This window comes from Nycticebus coucang, chromosome 19 (genome assembly GCF_027406575.1).
Source record: "Nycticebus coucang isolate mNycCou1 chromosome 19, mNycCou1.pri, whole genome shotgun sequence".
Classification (NCBI taxonomy): Eukaryota; Metazoa; Chordata; class Mammalia; order Primates; family Lorisidae; genus Nycticebus; species Nycticebus coucang.
This window is the reverse complement of record NC_069798.1, coordinates 28,869,126-28,885,488: the sequence shown is the minus strand read 5'-3', so window position 1 is coordinate 28,885,488 and position 16,363 is coordinate 28,869,126. Positions and strand designations below refer to the sequence as shown.

General features: G+C 40.5%; 1 protein-coding gene across 10 annotated transcripts in view; it reads right to left on the bottom strand.

Annotated features, from left to right (window-relative positions):
• FHOD3 (formin homology 2 domain containing 3) overlaps positions 1-16,363 on the bottom strand; it is a 584,424-nt gene that overhangs the window by 222,700 nt on the left and 345,361 nt on the right. For all 10 annotated transcript variants that reach the window (XM_053571099.1, XM_053571100.1, XM_053571102.1 and 7 more), the window contains one exon: positions 1,600-1,694. In XM_053571099.1, coding sequence (XP_053427074.1) covers positions 1,600-1,694 — 95 coding nt within the window. The remainder of the gene's footprint in view (positions 1-1,599; positions 1,695-16,363) is intronic.

Genomic DNA, 16,363 nt, shown 5'->3' with positions numbered 1-16,363 from the left:
GCTTTGGGGGTCCTCAAGACCATTCAGAGCGCCTTGGGGAGGCAGCAGCTTTCAGATGAGCTGAAAGGGCTCCCAGCAGAAGCAAAGAAAAAAGAGAAAACACTGAAACAGGATATGAGATATAAATCTTCCCTCGGTCTGGCTAAATCAACCTAGTAGGCCCAGCATTCCACTCAGCTTCTAAGGTCACCTACATCAGTTTCAAAACAAAGTCACTTCCATTTTCCATAGAAAACAAAGCCAAAAATAATAATTTTTTTCAGAAAGATTTTCAACCCACTGGGGGAAATCATAGCTATTTTCTAAATATGAAATAGGGAAAAATATTCTCTCGTCAGTACTACCAGGATAAGGAAAACTGAGGAGAAGACCTAAGGGTCACCCACAGACCTGGGACTCCACGAGTATTTACACACCAATTCCGACACAGAGAAAAGGCCCTTCCGCCCACACAAGGGATCGTCACTAGGATTCTGCAAATCTGAAATGAAGAGAAAGTCTAAAGCAAGAATCCTGCTCATCTCAAAGTCAAATCGGGGCTAAGTGCTTGTGAGGAAGCAGGTAACACAAGATGCAAGGCCAGGGTGAACTCCCTAGCAGGACACAACGCCAGTGCACACCAGCCTGGACAGGCTGGTCAGAGTCAGGGTGGGCAATGAACACAGGGATGGAGGACAGTCTGGGCTGGTCACATTCTCTACAGGGACCCTGGAGGGACTCTGGAAAGCTGTGCTGAGTCTGTGATCTGTTTAAGTTAGGTTCAAATTCCACATCCCAATGACTCTCAGGATTTCCTCCTCTCCCTCCTGCCTGATAGTGTCACCCATGTCAGCCACTCTGATCTCTGTCTCGGGACAGGATCCCTTCTTAATCCTTTTCCCAAACTCCCCCCCAGCCAGGTCCCTAATGGTTTTCCCCACTCCCGGCTAATCCAGAGAGAACAGTACCAGAGCCTCACTGAGCTTCCAGCACACCTCAAGTGACAGGGCACAGCTCAAGTACAGCAAGCATCCTTGGTAGCACAGACGCCTGCCAAGATCCATCAGCTATTTTCTCATAATCGAGCCCTATCTCTTCAACTACAAAATGGGGATGACATTTAGACCTCATCAGGGCTAAATGAAATAATGCTTGTAAAACATCTAGTGTGGTACCAGGTACCTGGTAAATATTTAATAATGTTGGTTGCTTTTACAATCAATGGTAGAGCTGAAAGGCATTCTCAAATTATTTCATTTATATATAGGAATATACATAAGCATATATGCTACATAAAAATATGTACTTAAGTAATTGAACACACATGAACACGAAAAACAGGAGGCACCTAGATCTTGTAACTATGCTATGATGTTTCAATTAAACATTAAAGATGCCAAAGGCTTTTGATTAAAGCTGAAGAAAAAATAGACATGCATTAAAATTTCATAAGTGATTTACAATTAAAGTATATTTTAAAATCTACAAGGTAGTAGTTCTCATTGAACAAAGCTAAATAAAATTTCTTTCTGCAAAATCATCTCAAAGAGAATAACCAAAAGAAAGGCATATGTGATACACAAACTGAACAAATTATTCAAAGCCATAATTTTCCCTTACCTTTGACCCAACGAGAGTATACAGCCACTGTATGGTTTCATTGTGGTTTATTACTCCATTCATCCCATCCACATACAACATAATCTGGCCCAAAGCTAGGGAAGAGAAGAGAAAAAAATTACTTTACAGATGTATACATAAATGTAATCTTCAATGACATGTCCATAGAGATTTTCATACGTTAGGTACTGGGTAGGTTAAGAACCAAATCTGAAGAGAATTCCTGAGCTCCAAAATTAGCAAAGTCATTTTAGAGATAAAGGATTGACTACACCAGAAGAAACAAAGGCTATTCCTAGTGTCTGGAAGATGCAATTAAGACTGCAATCAAGTGATCATTGTTTGTGTGTTCCTTGATGTATAAATGCATGTTTTTCCATTTCTCTACCTGTGTGTAGTCCCAGATGGGACAAAGATATCCATGAGACAATTTCAGGCTTGTGGCCTCCCACTGGGGCCAAGAGGACAAAGTTTCCAAATGCGACCTGTCCAGTGTGCTCCATCCAGCCTATGGCCAGCAGGTCCCAGATTCCATGGACCATCCTGAGCTAACACAACTAGTGAGAAATATGTATGTAACATACAAAGAAAACAAAGTCTGTTATAAAATACAATATTAGATAAATGAAGATACAACAAATATAAAGGATTAAATTAATTCTTCTTTAAAATAATTAAGACAGAAAAACAAAAAAATTAATTCTTGTTTAAATACTAATAGTTTGTAATACAAACTGATAAGAAAACACTGAATATCATGAGGAAAAAGGCAAAAACATTTTATAAGAGGTGACAGCTGATTTATAATAACATGTAAATTATTCATTCTCCCTATAATTAAACAAATAAAATAATAATGTAGCAAACTGAAACAATAATAATGTAGTATTTTCACTTAAATTGGCAAAGGTATTTTAATATAAAATGATTAGGTATCAAATACTTTCATCCATTACTTATAGCAGGGCACACTGTCAAAAACTCTGTAAATAAGACTGCAGTGCTGTGTGCCAAGTCCTGAGAAGAGACTTTGTGTTATTAATAGAACTTCCCTGTACAGTGGGTATATTATCCTCGTTTGTTTTTTTGAGTAAAGCTTTACTCTGTCATCCCATGTAGACTGCAGTGGCATCATCATACTCATAGCAACCTCAAACTCTTGGACTCAAGTGATCTTTCTGTCTCAGTCACCTGAGTAGCTGGAACTACTGATACATGCCACCACGCCCAGTTAACTTTTCTATTTTCTTAGAGACAGAATAACATTCTTACCTCAGTGTGGTCTGGTCTCAAACTCCTGACCTCAAGCTATCTTCCTACCTCAGCCTACCAGAATACTAGGATTGTAGGCATGAACGATATTACTTTCATTTGACAGAGGAAAAAAACCAAGGCTCTGAGAAGTGAAGCAATGGGTCCAAAATCTCCATCCCTACCCAGATGGTGGAACCTACTTCCAGCTGCGGTAGGCAGGCTCCAACACGTCTGTGCTAAGAGTCTGAAAGTCCTCTTAAAGCTTTTCCTTAGTAATTGTGAATTAAGAAATCTATCCTAAGGAAATAACTCTAAGTGTAAACTAAAAAAAAAAAAAAAAAAAGGTGTGTGTCACACTTTATGGGGGCAAGACATGATTGCAGGAGGGACTTTGCCTAACAATTGCAATCAGTGTAACTGGCTTATTGTACCCTCAATGAATCCCCAACAATAAAAAAAAAAAAAAAAAAAGAAGAAAAAAAAGGAAAGTAGAGTGTTCACTAAAATGTCATTTAAAATACTAAATCAGGCCAGGTGCAGTGGTTCATGCCTATAATCCTAGCACTCTGGAAGGCTGAGGTGGGTGGACTGCTTGAGCTCAGGAGTTCAAGACCAGCCTGAACCAGAGAAAGATTCCATCTCTAAAAATAGCCAGGCATTGAGGTGGGTGCCTATAGTCCTAGCTACTCAGGAGGCTGAGGCAAGAGAATCAATCCCTTGAGTCTAAGAGTTTAAGGTTGCTGTGAGCTATGACACTATAGCACTCTACTGAGGGTAACAAAAAAAAAAAAAAGGGAGGAAGAGTTTGTTCCAAAGTCCTTGTCCCTTTCTGAGTTCCACTGTTTAAAAAAAAAGAAGTCCATGTCACGTGGCTGCTGGTCACACTGTTGACGCTCCTACGCTCTCTCAACTCCATGTCTCTCTTTCCTTCTCCTGTGAACCAGGAAATCCCAACCCCTCCGTGAGACCACCATTCCACGCCCATGTCCCAAGGGAGACTGCAATGGCGGCCTCCAGTTGTTCTTGCTTAGAATTTTCGGTTCTGTGGCGCAGGTACTTTGTTAGACACAAGAAGCAACAGGATTTAGCATGTACACTCCTTGCTTTGGAGGAACTACAAATGTGATTTGCACATGTTGAACCAACCCTGTAACCCTGGAATAAAACCAACTTGATGGAGGTGGAGACAAGATGGCTGACTGAAGCCAGCTTTCCACAGAGGCTCCAATCCAGAAGGAGAGTTAAAGGACAGAAATTTAGCAAGTAACCTGGTGGATTTGAGCTGCACCAAAAGAGAAGGTTGAAGAATGCACATCAACCCCGCTAAGGCGAGCTGCGACCCCAAGGATACAAACAAAAGGTACAAAATCCATCACCAAGTGGACGGGAGTCCCCTCCCCCATGAGAACGGCTCAGAGTGCCTCACAAACGAGCAGAGCTCAAAGATCCTCCCACTATACTCCATGGGAGAGACCCTCTAAAAACTAGGCCTACCTCCCCTACCAGGGTGCCACAGCATTCTCCTGCCAGGCATAAAACCGTATAAAACTGTATATATTCTCTACCTGCAACTCTGAGCTCCCAGCACTCCCCTCCACTCTCACTCTGAGGTCTAGAGGCCTGTCCCCCAGGAGTCCAGGTTCTTGGGGGATTTCTTGAGGGGTGTGGACAGTGCCTAGACTGCAGCTGTTCAGTGCTGATTCTGGGGCATGGGAATGAGGAGACGACAGTCGGCTGAGAGGGAACCACACCGGAACAGCAGTGCCCTGAGGCACAGAGCAGCAGCCATCTTTTAGCAATAATAGGGCTCACTCCCGGATATCCCAAAGCCACACCCCCTGTCTCCCTGGGCAACCAAGGAGGCTGGACATCTACTCAGGTGGCAACCAACACGGAACAGATATGGGACGGAAATGCAGGCCCCGTGAGTAAAGGGTTTGCCTGAGGCAGTACCGACCTGAGTGGAGCGCAGGGACTAGGAACGCACTGGCAGACCCTGGAAGCACCCAGGGAAGGGCTGACTCAGAGGACCGCTTTACTGAGCCTAAGACGCACCCGGCCCTCAGGGGATCATCAGCCCTATAGACAAAGGAAGGCAGAAGGCTAGAATTGACAGGTAACCAAATACAAACCTACAGGAGCCAAGACAGGGCCTGAGGTGCAGGCTCTGGGAACTCAAAACAGCTTCTCTTCTGCAGGGGAATTTAGGAGGGACAGAAACAAATTCCTGCAAAGTTGTTCTGCTCTGGTCTGTCAGTAATATCAATCAGGGGTGGGGCTGGAACTGAGTGAATACCCCTAGCCTTCATAAAGCACCCGAGGTTGTCAGGCCTCACCTCCTCCTGCTACATAGAGGCAGAGCACAGCAGCCTGGCTGAGCAGAAATAGATTTCCTTGTGATTCAGGCAGGTGCAAACCCCTGGAGTATCTGTTCACTACAGGAAACTGGCTCATAGAAATGTGGGGCTATCAGTGACTGAGTGTGACAGAGGTGCAAGGTGGGGAAGGAGGCATCAACCTTCCCAGACTGATCTATTTGCTGGGTGGCTCCTCCTGACTCCACGCAGCACTGGAGCAAGCCATATTAGAGTAGTCACCAAACCCCTGTGATCCAGTTGCCAGAGACCTTTTAAACTGTCCCACCTGAGACAGGTGCTGACTGAGACAATTGATTTGGACCTTTTGAACTGAGCCAATCACCCAAGGACTATTCAGGTGGTGCCCTGGGTGTGTGGTTGTAGGAAGGTTTGATTTTCCTTTTCCAATTGTTGCCTGTGGGGGTCGGGGTGACTTCATTGCTGGTATTTCTCCACAGCTCAGACTTCAACCTAGAGTAACTGTTTCACTAGGGTTGAACAGAAACCAGCTGCAAACAAGACAGAACCACTTAGCCCCACCACACCAAACAGGGCCCCAGTTTCTCAGACCATAGCACTGTACGGGTCCTCAACAAAGCTCCAGGGGAAAAATCAAACAGTGTAAAACAATCAATCATGGGGCAGAATCAGTGGAAAAACTCTGGTAACATGAATAACCAGAATAGATCAAACCCCCCAAAGAAAGATATGGCAGATGTAACTGAAGATCCCATTCATAAACAGCTGGCCGAGATGTCAGAAATCGAATTCAGAATTTGGATTGCAAACAAGATTAATAAAATGTAGTAAAATTTGGAATTAGAAATTTGAGCAGCAATTCAAAAGTCAGAATTAGAAATTCAAGGAGAAATTCAAAAGTTCTCTCAAGAATTTAATGAATTTAAAGACAAAACCATCAAAGATTTTGACACTCTGAACCAAGAATTTGCAGCCCTCAAAGATCTGAAATATACAGTAGAATCCCTCAGTAACAGAGTGGAGCAAGCAGAAGAAAGGATTTCAGACACTGAAGACAAAGCCTTTGAATGCTCCCAAACTCTCAAAGAGGAAAAGAAATGGAGAGCAAAAATGGATCATTCTCTCAGAGAGCTCTGGGATAATTCGAAGAAGGCTAATATCTGCCTCACTGGAATCCCTGAAACTGATAAACTGGCCTCGCTAGGCACTTCTCCATGAAATTATGAAAGAGAATTTTCCAGACAGGCCAAGAGATTCTGAAATTCAGATAGCAGACAGTTTCAGAACCCCAGCACAACTCAATCCCAATAAGACATCCCCCAGGCATATCACAATTAACTACACTAAAGTTAATATGAAGGAGAAAATTCTTAAAGCAGCCAGACGTAAGAAATCCATTACCTACAAAGGGAAGAATATTAGAATGACTGCAGATCTCTCTGCTGAAACTTTTCAAGCCAGAAGAAGGTGGTCATTGACTTTTAACCTCATAAAGCAAAATAACTTTCAACCCCAGATCCTGTATCCAGCTAAACTGAGTTTCATTTATGATGGAGAAATTAAATACTTTAATGACATTCATATGTTGAAGAAATTTGCCATAACCAAACCAGCTCTTCAGGATATTCTCAGACCTATCCTCCATAATGACCAGCCCAATCCTCTACCACAAAAGTAAACTCACTCAGAAACTTTTCATCAAACTCCAACTTCCACAGTGGCAAAAGGATTAAAAATGTCCACTGGACTTTCGAAAAACTCGACACCCAAAATTTTACCAGACTTATCAATATTCTCAATTAATGTGAATGGCTTAAACTGTTCTCTAAAGAGAAACAGGTTAGCTGAGTGGATACAAAAACTCAGGCAAGATACTTGTTGCATACAAGAGTCACATCTTACCTTAAAAGACAAATATAGACTCAGGGTGAAAGGATGGTCGTCCATATTTCAGGCAAATGGTAATCAGAAAAAAGCAGGTGTTGCAATTCTATTTGCAGATACAACAGGCTTTAAACCAACAAAAGTAAGAAAGGACAAGAATGGTCACTTCATATTTGTTAAGGGTAATACTCAATATGATGAGATTTCAATTATTAATATCTATGCACCCAACCAGAATGCACCTCAATTTATAAGAGAAACTCTAACAGACATGAGCAACTTCCAGCTCCATAATAGTTGGAGATTTCAACACTCCTTTGGCAGTGTTGGATAGATCCTTCAATAAGAAGCTGAGCAAAGAAATTTTAGATATAAACCAAACCATCCAACATTTGGATTTAGCAGATATCTACAGAACATTTCATCCCAACAAAACTGAATACACATACTTCTCATCAGCCCACGGAACATACTCCAAAATCAATCACATCTTAGGTCACAAGTCTAACATCAGTAAATTTAAAGGCATAGAAATTATTCCTTGAATCTTCTCGGACCACCATGGAATAAAAGTTGAGCTCAGTAACAACAGTAATCTGCATACTCATACAAAAATATTAAAGTTAAATAACCTTATGCTGAAAGATAGCTGGGTCAAAGATGAGATTAAGAAGGAAATCGCCAAATTTTTGGAACAAAATGACAATGAAGACACGAATTATCAGAACCTCTGGAATACCCCAAGGCAGTCCGACAAGAGAAATTTATAGCACTGCAAGACCTCCTCAAGAGAACGGAAAGAGAGGAAGTTAACAACTTAATGGGACATCTCAAGCAACTGGAAAAGGAAGAATATTCCAACCCCAAATCCAGTAGAAGAAAGAAATAACCAAAATTAGAGCAGAATTAAATGAAATTGAAAACAAAAGAATTATATAACAGATCAATAAATCAAAAAGTTGGTTTTTTGAAAAGGTCAATAAAATAGATAAACCTTTGGCTAACCTAACCAGGACAAAAAGAGTAAAATCTCTAATCTCATCAATCAGAAATGACAAAGACAAAATAACAACAGACTCCTCAGAAATTAAAAAAAATCCTTAATGAATATGACAAGAAATTAATTCTCAGAAATATGAAAATCTGAAGGAAATTGACCAATACTTAGAAGTATGTCACCTTCCAAGACTTAGCCAGAATCAAGTGGAAATGTTGAACAGGCCCATATCAAGTTCTGAAATAGCATCAACCATACAAAACCTCCCTAAAAAGAAAAGCCTGGGACCAGATGACTTCACGTCAGAATTCTACCAAACCTTTAAAGAGGAATTAGTACCTATATTACTCCACCTGTTCCAAAAGGTAGAAAAAGAAGGAAGACTACCTAACACGTTCTAGGAAGCAAACATCACCCTGATCCCCAAACCTGGAAAAGACCCAATAAGAAAAGAAAATTATAGACCAATATCACTAATGAATATAGATGCAAAATTATTCAACAAGATCCTAACAAACAGAATCCAGCAACACATCAAACAAATTATACATCATGACCAACTCAGTTTTATCCCAGGGTCTCAAGGCTGGTTCATTATCTGCAAATCTATAAGTACAATTCAGCACATAAACAAATTCAAAAACAAAGACCATATGATTCTCTCAATTGATGCAGAAAAAGCTTTTGATAATATCCAACATCCTTTCATGATAAGAACACTTAAGAAAATTGGTATAGAAGGGACATTTCTTTTTTTTTTTGTAGAGACAGAGTCTCACTGTACCGCCCTCGGGTAGAGTGCCGTGGCGTCACACGGCTCACAGCAACCTCTAACTCTTGGGCTTACGCGATTCTCTTGCCTCAGCCTCCCGAGCAGCTGGGACTACAGGCACCCGCCACAACGCCCGGCTATTTTTTTGTTGCAGTTTGGCCGGGGCTGGGTTTGAACCCGCCACCCTCGGCATATGGGGCCGGCGCCCTACTCACTGAGCCACAGGTGCCGCCCTAGCAGGGACATTTCTTAAACTGATAGAGGCCATCTACAGCAAACCCACAGCCAACATCGTATTGAATGGAGTTAAATTGAAATCATTTCCACTCAGATCAGGAACCAGACAAGGCTGCCCATTGTCTCCATTGCTTTTTAACACTGTAATGGAAGTTTTAGCCAACGCAATTAGAAAAGAAAAGGCGACCCAGGGTATCCACATAGGGTCAGAAGAGATCAAATTTTCATTCTTCGCAGATGATATGATTGTATATCTGGAAAACACCAGGGATTCTACTACAAAACTCTTAGAAGTGATCAAGGAGTACAGCAGCGTCTCAGGTTACAAAATCAACATTCACAAATCAGTAGCCTTTATATACACCAACAATAGTCAAGCTGAAAAACAGTCAAGGACTCTATTCCATTCACAGTAGTGTCAAAGAAGATGAAATACTTGGGAGTTTAACTAACAAAGGACATGAAAAATCTCTATAAAGAGAACTATGAAACTCTAAGAAAAGAAATAGCTGAAAATGTTAACAAATGGAAAAACATACCATGCTCATGGCTGGGAAGAATCAACATTGTTAAAATTTCCATACTACCCAAAGCAATACATAATTTTAATGCAATCCCTATTAAAGCTCCACTGCCATACTTCAAAGATCTTGAAAAAACAATACTTCATTTTATATGGCATCAGAAAAAAACCTCGAATAGCCAAGACATTACTCATAAATAAAAACAAAGCAGGAGGAATCTGAGGTTACCAGACCTCAGACTATACTACAAATCGATAGTGATCAAAACAGCATGGTACTGGCACAAAAAAAGAGAAGTAGATGTCTGGAACAGAATAGAGAACCAAGAGATGAATCCAGCTACTTACTGTTATTTAATGTTTGACAAGCCAATTAAAAACATTCAGTGGGGAAAAGATTCCCTATTTAACAAATGGCGCTGGGTGAACTGGCTGGCAACCTGTAGAAGACTGAAACTGGACCCACACCTTTCACCATTAACTAAGATGGACTCTCATTGGATTAAAGATTTAAACTTAAGACACAAAACTATAAAAATACTAGAAGAGAGTGCAGGGAAAACCCTTGAAGAAATTGGTCTGGGCGAGTATTTTATGAGGAGGACCCTCCACCCCGGCCAATTGAAGCAGCTTCAAAAATATACTACTGGGACCTGGTCAAACTAAAAAGCTTCTGCACAGCCAAGAACACAGTAAGTAAAGTAAGCAAACAGCCCTCAGAATGGGAGAAGATATTTGCAGGTTATGTCTCCGACAAAGGTTTAATAACCAGAATCCACAGAGAACTCAAATGTATAAGCAAGGAAAGAACAAGTGATTCCATCACAGGTTGGGCAAGGGACTTGAAGAGAAACGTCTCTGAAGAACACAGGCACTTGGCCTACAGACATATGAAAAAATGCTCATCATCTTTAATCATCAGAGAAATGCAAATCAAAACTACTTTGAGATATCATCTAACTCCAGTAAGATTAGCCTATATCACAAATTCCCAAGACCAGAAATGTTGGCGTGGATGTGGAGAAAAGGGAACACTTCTATACTGCTGGTGGGAATGCAAATGAATACATTCCTTTTGGAAAGATGTTTGAAGAACACTTAGAGAACTAAAAATAGACCTGCCATTCAATCCTATAATTCCTCTACTAGGAATATACCCAGAAGACCAAAAATCACATCATAACAAAGATATTTGTACCAGAATGTTTATTGCAGCCCAATTCATAATTGCTAAGTCATGGAAAAAGCTCAAGAGCCCATCGATCCATGAATGGATTAATAAATTGTGGTATATGTACACCATGGAATGTTATGCAGCCTTAAAGAAAGATGGAGACTTTACCTCTTTCATGTTTACATGGATGGAGCTGGAACATATTCTTCTAAGTAAAGTATCTCAAGAATGGAAGAAAAAGTATCCAATGTACTCAGCCCTACTATGAAACTAATTCATGGCTTTCACATGAAAGCTATAACCCAGTTATAACCCAAGAATAGGGGGAAGGGGGAAAGGGATGGGAAGGAGTGGGGAGGTGGGTGGCAGGAGGGTGAGTGGTGGGATTACACCAGCGGTGCATCTTCCAAGGGTATATGTGAAACTTAGTAAATGTAGAATGTAAATATCTTAACACAGTAACTAAGAAATGCCAGGAAGGCTATGTTAACCAGTGTGATGAAAATGTGTCAAACGCTCTATAAAACCAGTGTATGGTGCTCCATGATCGCATTAATGTACACAGCTATGATTTAATTAAAAAAAATAAAAAATAAAAAGAAGTCAATCTTGAAGCACATTTGAGCATCTTCCTGTAAAATCAGCCCACAGGCACAGAGGAGTGATAAAGTAGACTCTTTAGCCTTCTGGAAGGGGTAACTGAAGGGAAAACCTTTTCCCCCAAGGGTGAAAAGCCAAGAAAGAAGATCTCCACTGTTAGCAACTGCTCAGGGCCTCTGGTATTGTACAAATGCCCAGATTGAGATTTAAATGTCAGCTTCATCTGTTTCCCTCCAAGATTCCATTAACTGATCATACTGGAAGAGGTATAACACAAGAAAGTTTATGTCTAATGGAAGTCAAGTCTCCAATCACACTAATTTGTCATAATATTTTGTTAATCAAAAGCTTTTCTACTAAATCTTTCATACCCTAGACTTGACATTATATTAATATTTAAAATTAAAGCAATTTCTCTGATAAACCCACTCCAGACACAAGATGGCGCTAAATAGATTCACATAAGTTCACACTACATTACAATTCAATTGCAAAAACCCACCAACTTAAATGTGGGCCTGAGAAGAAAACCTACACGGGTGGGGAAAGAAAAGCCCTAAAAACACATATGTCAGGGTCACAGGAGCCATGACCATTAGTGACTTGCATTTTCAAGAAGGATGACGAGGCTGAAACTGTCAGAACAGAGTGGTGAGTGGCACCACAGGTCTAGAAAGAGCCTGTCTAGGGACATTTCTTATTCTGCCCCCCCAAGAAGTCACTCTAGGCCTTATTTATCAGTTTTCCTGTGTTTCAGTTTCTTCATCCCAAGAAATTAAATAGTAATAGTACAATACCTATTTTTCAGGGGCGTTGTGAAGACTGAGTTAGAATCAAGTCCAGCCTGCAGTTAAGTGCTCAATCAATGGTAGTTGTATAAATTACTTCACTGAAGTCAGACATCCATTCCCTACAGCACACAGCACACCCTGAACATTCCTGGTACATACCAAGTGAGGGAGCTCACCCTCTGGGCTCTCCTGTGGAGCTGCTGGTCATGAGATGTGGAAGGACTCCTTGCCTAACCAGAAACCACAAAGATTTTCTCTTATGTCCTCTTCTAAAAATGTTAAAGTTTTACTTTTTTATATTTATCAATAGCTATAAACCCAATTGGAGATGATTTTTATACAAAGTATGAGGCGTAAATTGGGGCTTTTTCACACAGGTGGCCACCACATCTAACACCCTTGTTACGAGACTGTCCTTTCTCTATTTCAGTGTTTTTGCAAATTCGCTGGAAATCAATTGGCTGTATTTGTGTGATGGGTCTGTCCTTTTGCCAATACCACAGCATTATAGTAAATCTAAAAATCAGGTAGTGTGATGCCTATTTCATTCTTCTTTTTCAAAGTTGTTCCAGCTATTCTTGCTCTTTTACCTCGTAATATAAATTCTAGAAACACATTGTTTACAAAAAAGCACTTTCTGGAATTAGCATTAATTTATAGATGAATTCTGTGAGAAGTGACATCTTTTTTTTTTTTTTTTTGTAGAGACAGAGTCTCACTTTATGGCCTTCGGTAGAGTGCCGTGGCCTCACACAGCTCACAGCAACCTCCAACTCCTGGGCTTAAGCGATTCTCTTGCCTCAGCCTCCCGAGTAGCTGGGACTACAGGCGCCCGCCACAACGCCCGGCTATTTTTTGGTTGCAGTTTGGCCGGGGCCGGGTTTGAACCCGCCACCCTCGGTATATGGGGCCGGCGTCCTACTGACTGAGCCACAGGCGCCACCCGAGAAGTGACATCTTTATTATGTTGAATTTTCTAATCTACAAAACCCATTATGTCTATTTTTTTTTTTTTTTTTTTTGAGACACAGTCTCACTTTGTCACCCTAGGCAGAGTGCCATGGCATCCACAGCTCACAGCAATCTCAGACAGACTTCCGGACTCAAGTAATCCTTTTGCCTCAGCCTCCCTAACAGCTGGGACTACAGGTGCCCACCACAACACCCAGCTTGTTTTTCTACTCTTTAGGTAGGTACGGAGTCTTGCTCTTGCTCAGGCTGGTTTCAAACTCCTGAGCTCAAGCAATCCACCTGCCTCAGCCTCCCAGAGTGCTAGGATTATAGGTGTGAGCCACCATGTCCAGCCACTTACTCTAGTTTTTTAAGGTAAGTGTTTCTATTATTGACTATAATATTTTCTTCTTTTCTAATATATGTAATGCTATAAATTTCCCTCCATGCATTGCTTCAATTACATCCTATAAATTTGAGTACGTTGTATTTTCGTTTAGTACAAAATTTTTCCTAATTCCTATTGAGAATTCATCTAAATTTGAGTATGTTGTATTTTCATTTAGTACAAAATTTTTCCTAATTCCTATTGAGAATTCATCTTTAACACATGGATTAATCAGAAATGTATTAATTTCCAAGTGTTTGGAGATATTCTCTTTTTTTTTTCTCACTTTTTTTTTTGTTAAATCATAGCTGTGTACATTAGTGCAATCAAGGGGTACAATGTGCTGGTTTCATATACAATCTGAAATATTCTCATTAAACTGTTCAATGTAACCGTCATGGCATTTTCTTAGGTATTGTATATAGACATTTGTATTCTGATATTCTTTTACTTTTTCATAGTTTAATTCCTTTATAGTCAGAAAACATATGATTTCAATTCTTTGAAATTTGATATGGCTTATGATTTAGGATATGATCCATGTTGGTGAATGTCTAATGCACATTTGAAAAGAATATATATTCGCCTGTAGTTACATAGAGTGCTCTTAAAATTATTAAAACTAGTTGGCTGACAGTTCTATTCAGTTTCTCTATAACCTTGCTGATTTTCAGTCTATTGGTTCTATTTGACTATAAAAAGAGAAGTGTTGAAGTCTCCAACTATAGAATTTTTTTATTTCTTTTTCAGAATAAGAAGTAAGAGTCAGTTCTTTCTACCTTTGCTTCACGTATTTTGAAGTTCTGGTTTTCTGGGTGAACTGATCCTTTTGTTATTACAATGTTTTTATCTCCAATTATTTTCTTTGCTTTCTCTAATATTTAAGGAGTTTAAATATTAGCTATTTCAGCTTTCTTTTGATTACTGCTTGCATGTTTTTTCCTCCATCCTGTTGCTTTTGAACTACCTGCAGTATTATAATTAAAGTGAGTTTCTTGTAGGCAGCATTTAATTGAGTCTTGTTTTATTTATCCATTCTGATAATCTCTTTTAATTGCTGTGATTAGACCAGTCATAGTTAATGTAATTATTGACATGTGTGAATTTAGGTCTATCTTTTCCTATCTGCTACTAAGCCCATGTGGTGAGCTTTTTATTTTGGTTATTATGCTTTTCATTTCTAAATTTTCTATTGAGCTTTTCTTTATAGCTTCTATTTCTTTGCTGAGACTTTCTACCCTTCTATCATTTCAATAGTGTTCACTCTTAATTCCTAAAGCATTTTTACAACAGCTGCTTTAAAGACTTTGACAAATCCAGTATCTGTATCACCTTGGCACTGAGACCTATTGATTTGCCTTTTTCTGTGCAAGTTGACATTGTACACCAAGTAATTTTGGCTTACTTATCTCCTGGATATTTTGAAAATAATGTTATAAAATTTGGGGGTTTGTCTAAATAGTACAGATAATGTTGACATTTTTGTTTAAATAAGCAAATAACATGGTTCAGTTTCAGCACAAGTTCTGTTCTGCCTTCCATGGGCTGTGATGCCAATACCAGGTCAATTTCTAAAGCCCTTCTCTTCCATCTGGCTTGGTTCTCTATGTGCATCACACAGTGGCCGGTCTGGAACCTGTGCAGTACTTTGTCACACTGCTGGCTCCTCAAAGTATTTGGTGTGTTGTTTAGGGTCAGATTCATGCATGCACAGTGTGCAGCAAGTCCAGGGGTTCATACAAAACACTGTGGGTCAAATCCCTGAGTGACTCCTTTTCCAGGATCTCTGTGAGACTTTCAGATTTCTTGGTGCTCCTTACTCTTTATGATGTAGCCACATCTGGGGCCATCCTCCAGGAGAACAAAGAGAGAAACAGGAGATAACAGCTCCCCCTAATCAGAGAGAAAGTGTCTGTTCCACTCCTTCAGAGCTTTAGGCACCTGAAGGCCCCTGCAGCAAGCACCACAGCTGTTTTACTTTTTTCTTTTTTTGTAGAGACAAAGTCTAACTTTACCGCCTTCAGTAGAGTGCCGTGATGTCACAGGACTCACAGCAACCTCTAGCTCTTGGGCTTCAGCGATTCTCCTGCCTCAGCCTCCCGAGCAGCTGGGACTACAGGTGCCTGCCATAATGCCCAGCTATTTTTTGGTTGCAGTTCAGCCGGGGCTGGGGTTGAACCCGCCGCCCTACTCACTGAGCCACAGGCGCCACCAAGACATGGAGGACTTTTGCACTATGCATGTTTGGAGTCCATTTTTCTCCTAACTCAAAGCAGAAGTAAAAGATTCAGATGGAACTCTCTGTCCATACCAATGCCCCCTTCTGGGTTTCAGGCTGACTTGAGACCAAACTAGGAAAAAAATGTTAAGAGCACTGTCAGTTTCAAGCTATTATATTTCAAATTCTAGATATCTTCTCTAACTGTCTGCTACTATTTACTCTTCAGAGTCGGCAATTAGTTGCCCTTGCAATTTTCCCAGGTTTTATAGCTGTAGTCAGCGTGAGAGACGGGTGCTGTGTTGTTACTCCATCTCACTCTGGATTGAACTCCTCGCTGCTCTTAGAGAACCACAGTGGCTGGGGTTTTCAGAATTCGGCCTCCTTAGGCTAAGCCCATGGTTTCAATCCTTCCTTTCTTCATGTTTTTGTCTCTGATTCCCTTCCTCTGTCTCTCTCCCTCCCTTCTTCCCTTTTTATTCTCCCTACTTTGTTTGTTTAAAGCCAAAGGCCCTTTATTCCAAAGAACTCTTAAAAGGAAGCTTAACACAGACAAGAGATAACTCTATGCTGCTTTGCTGAAAGCAGGACTAGAGGGCTTTGATCACTTTCTACTTTAACACTTGACACACTCCCCAC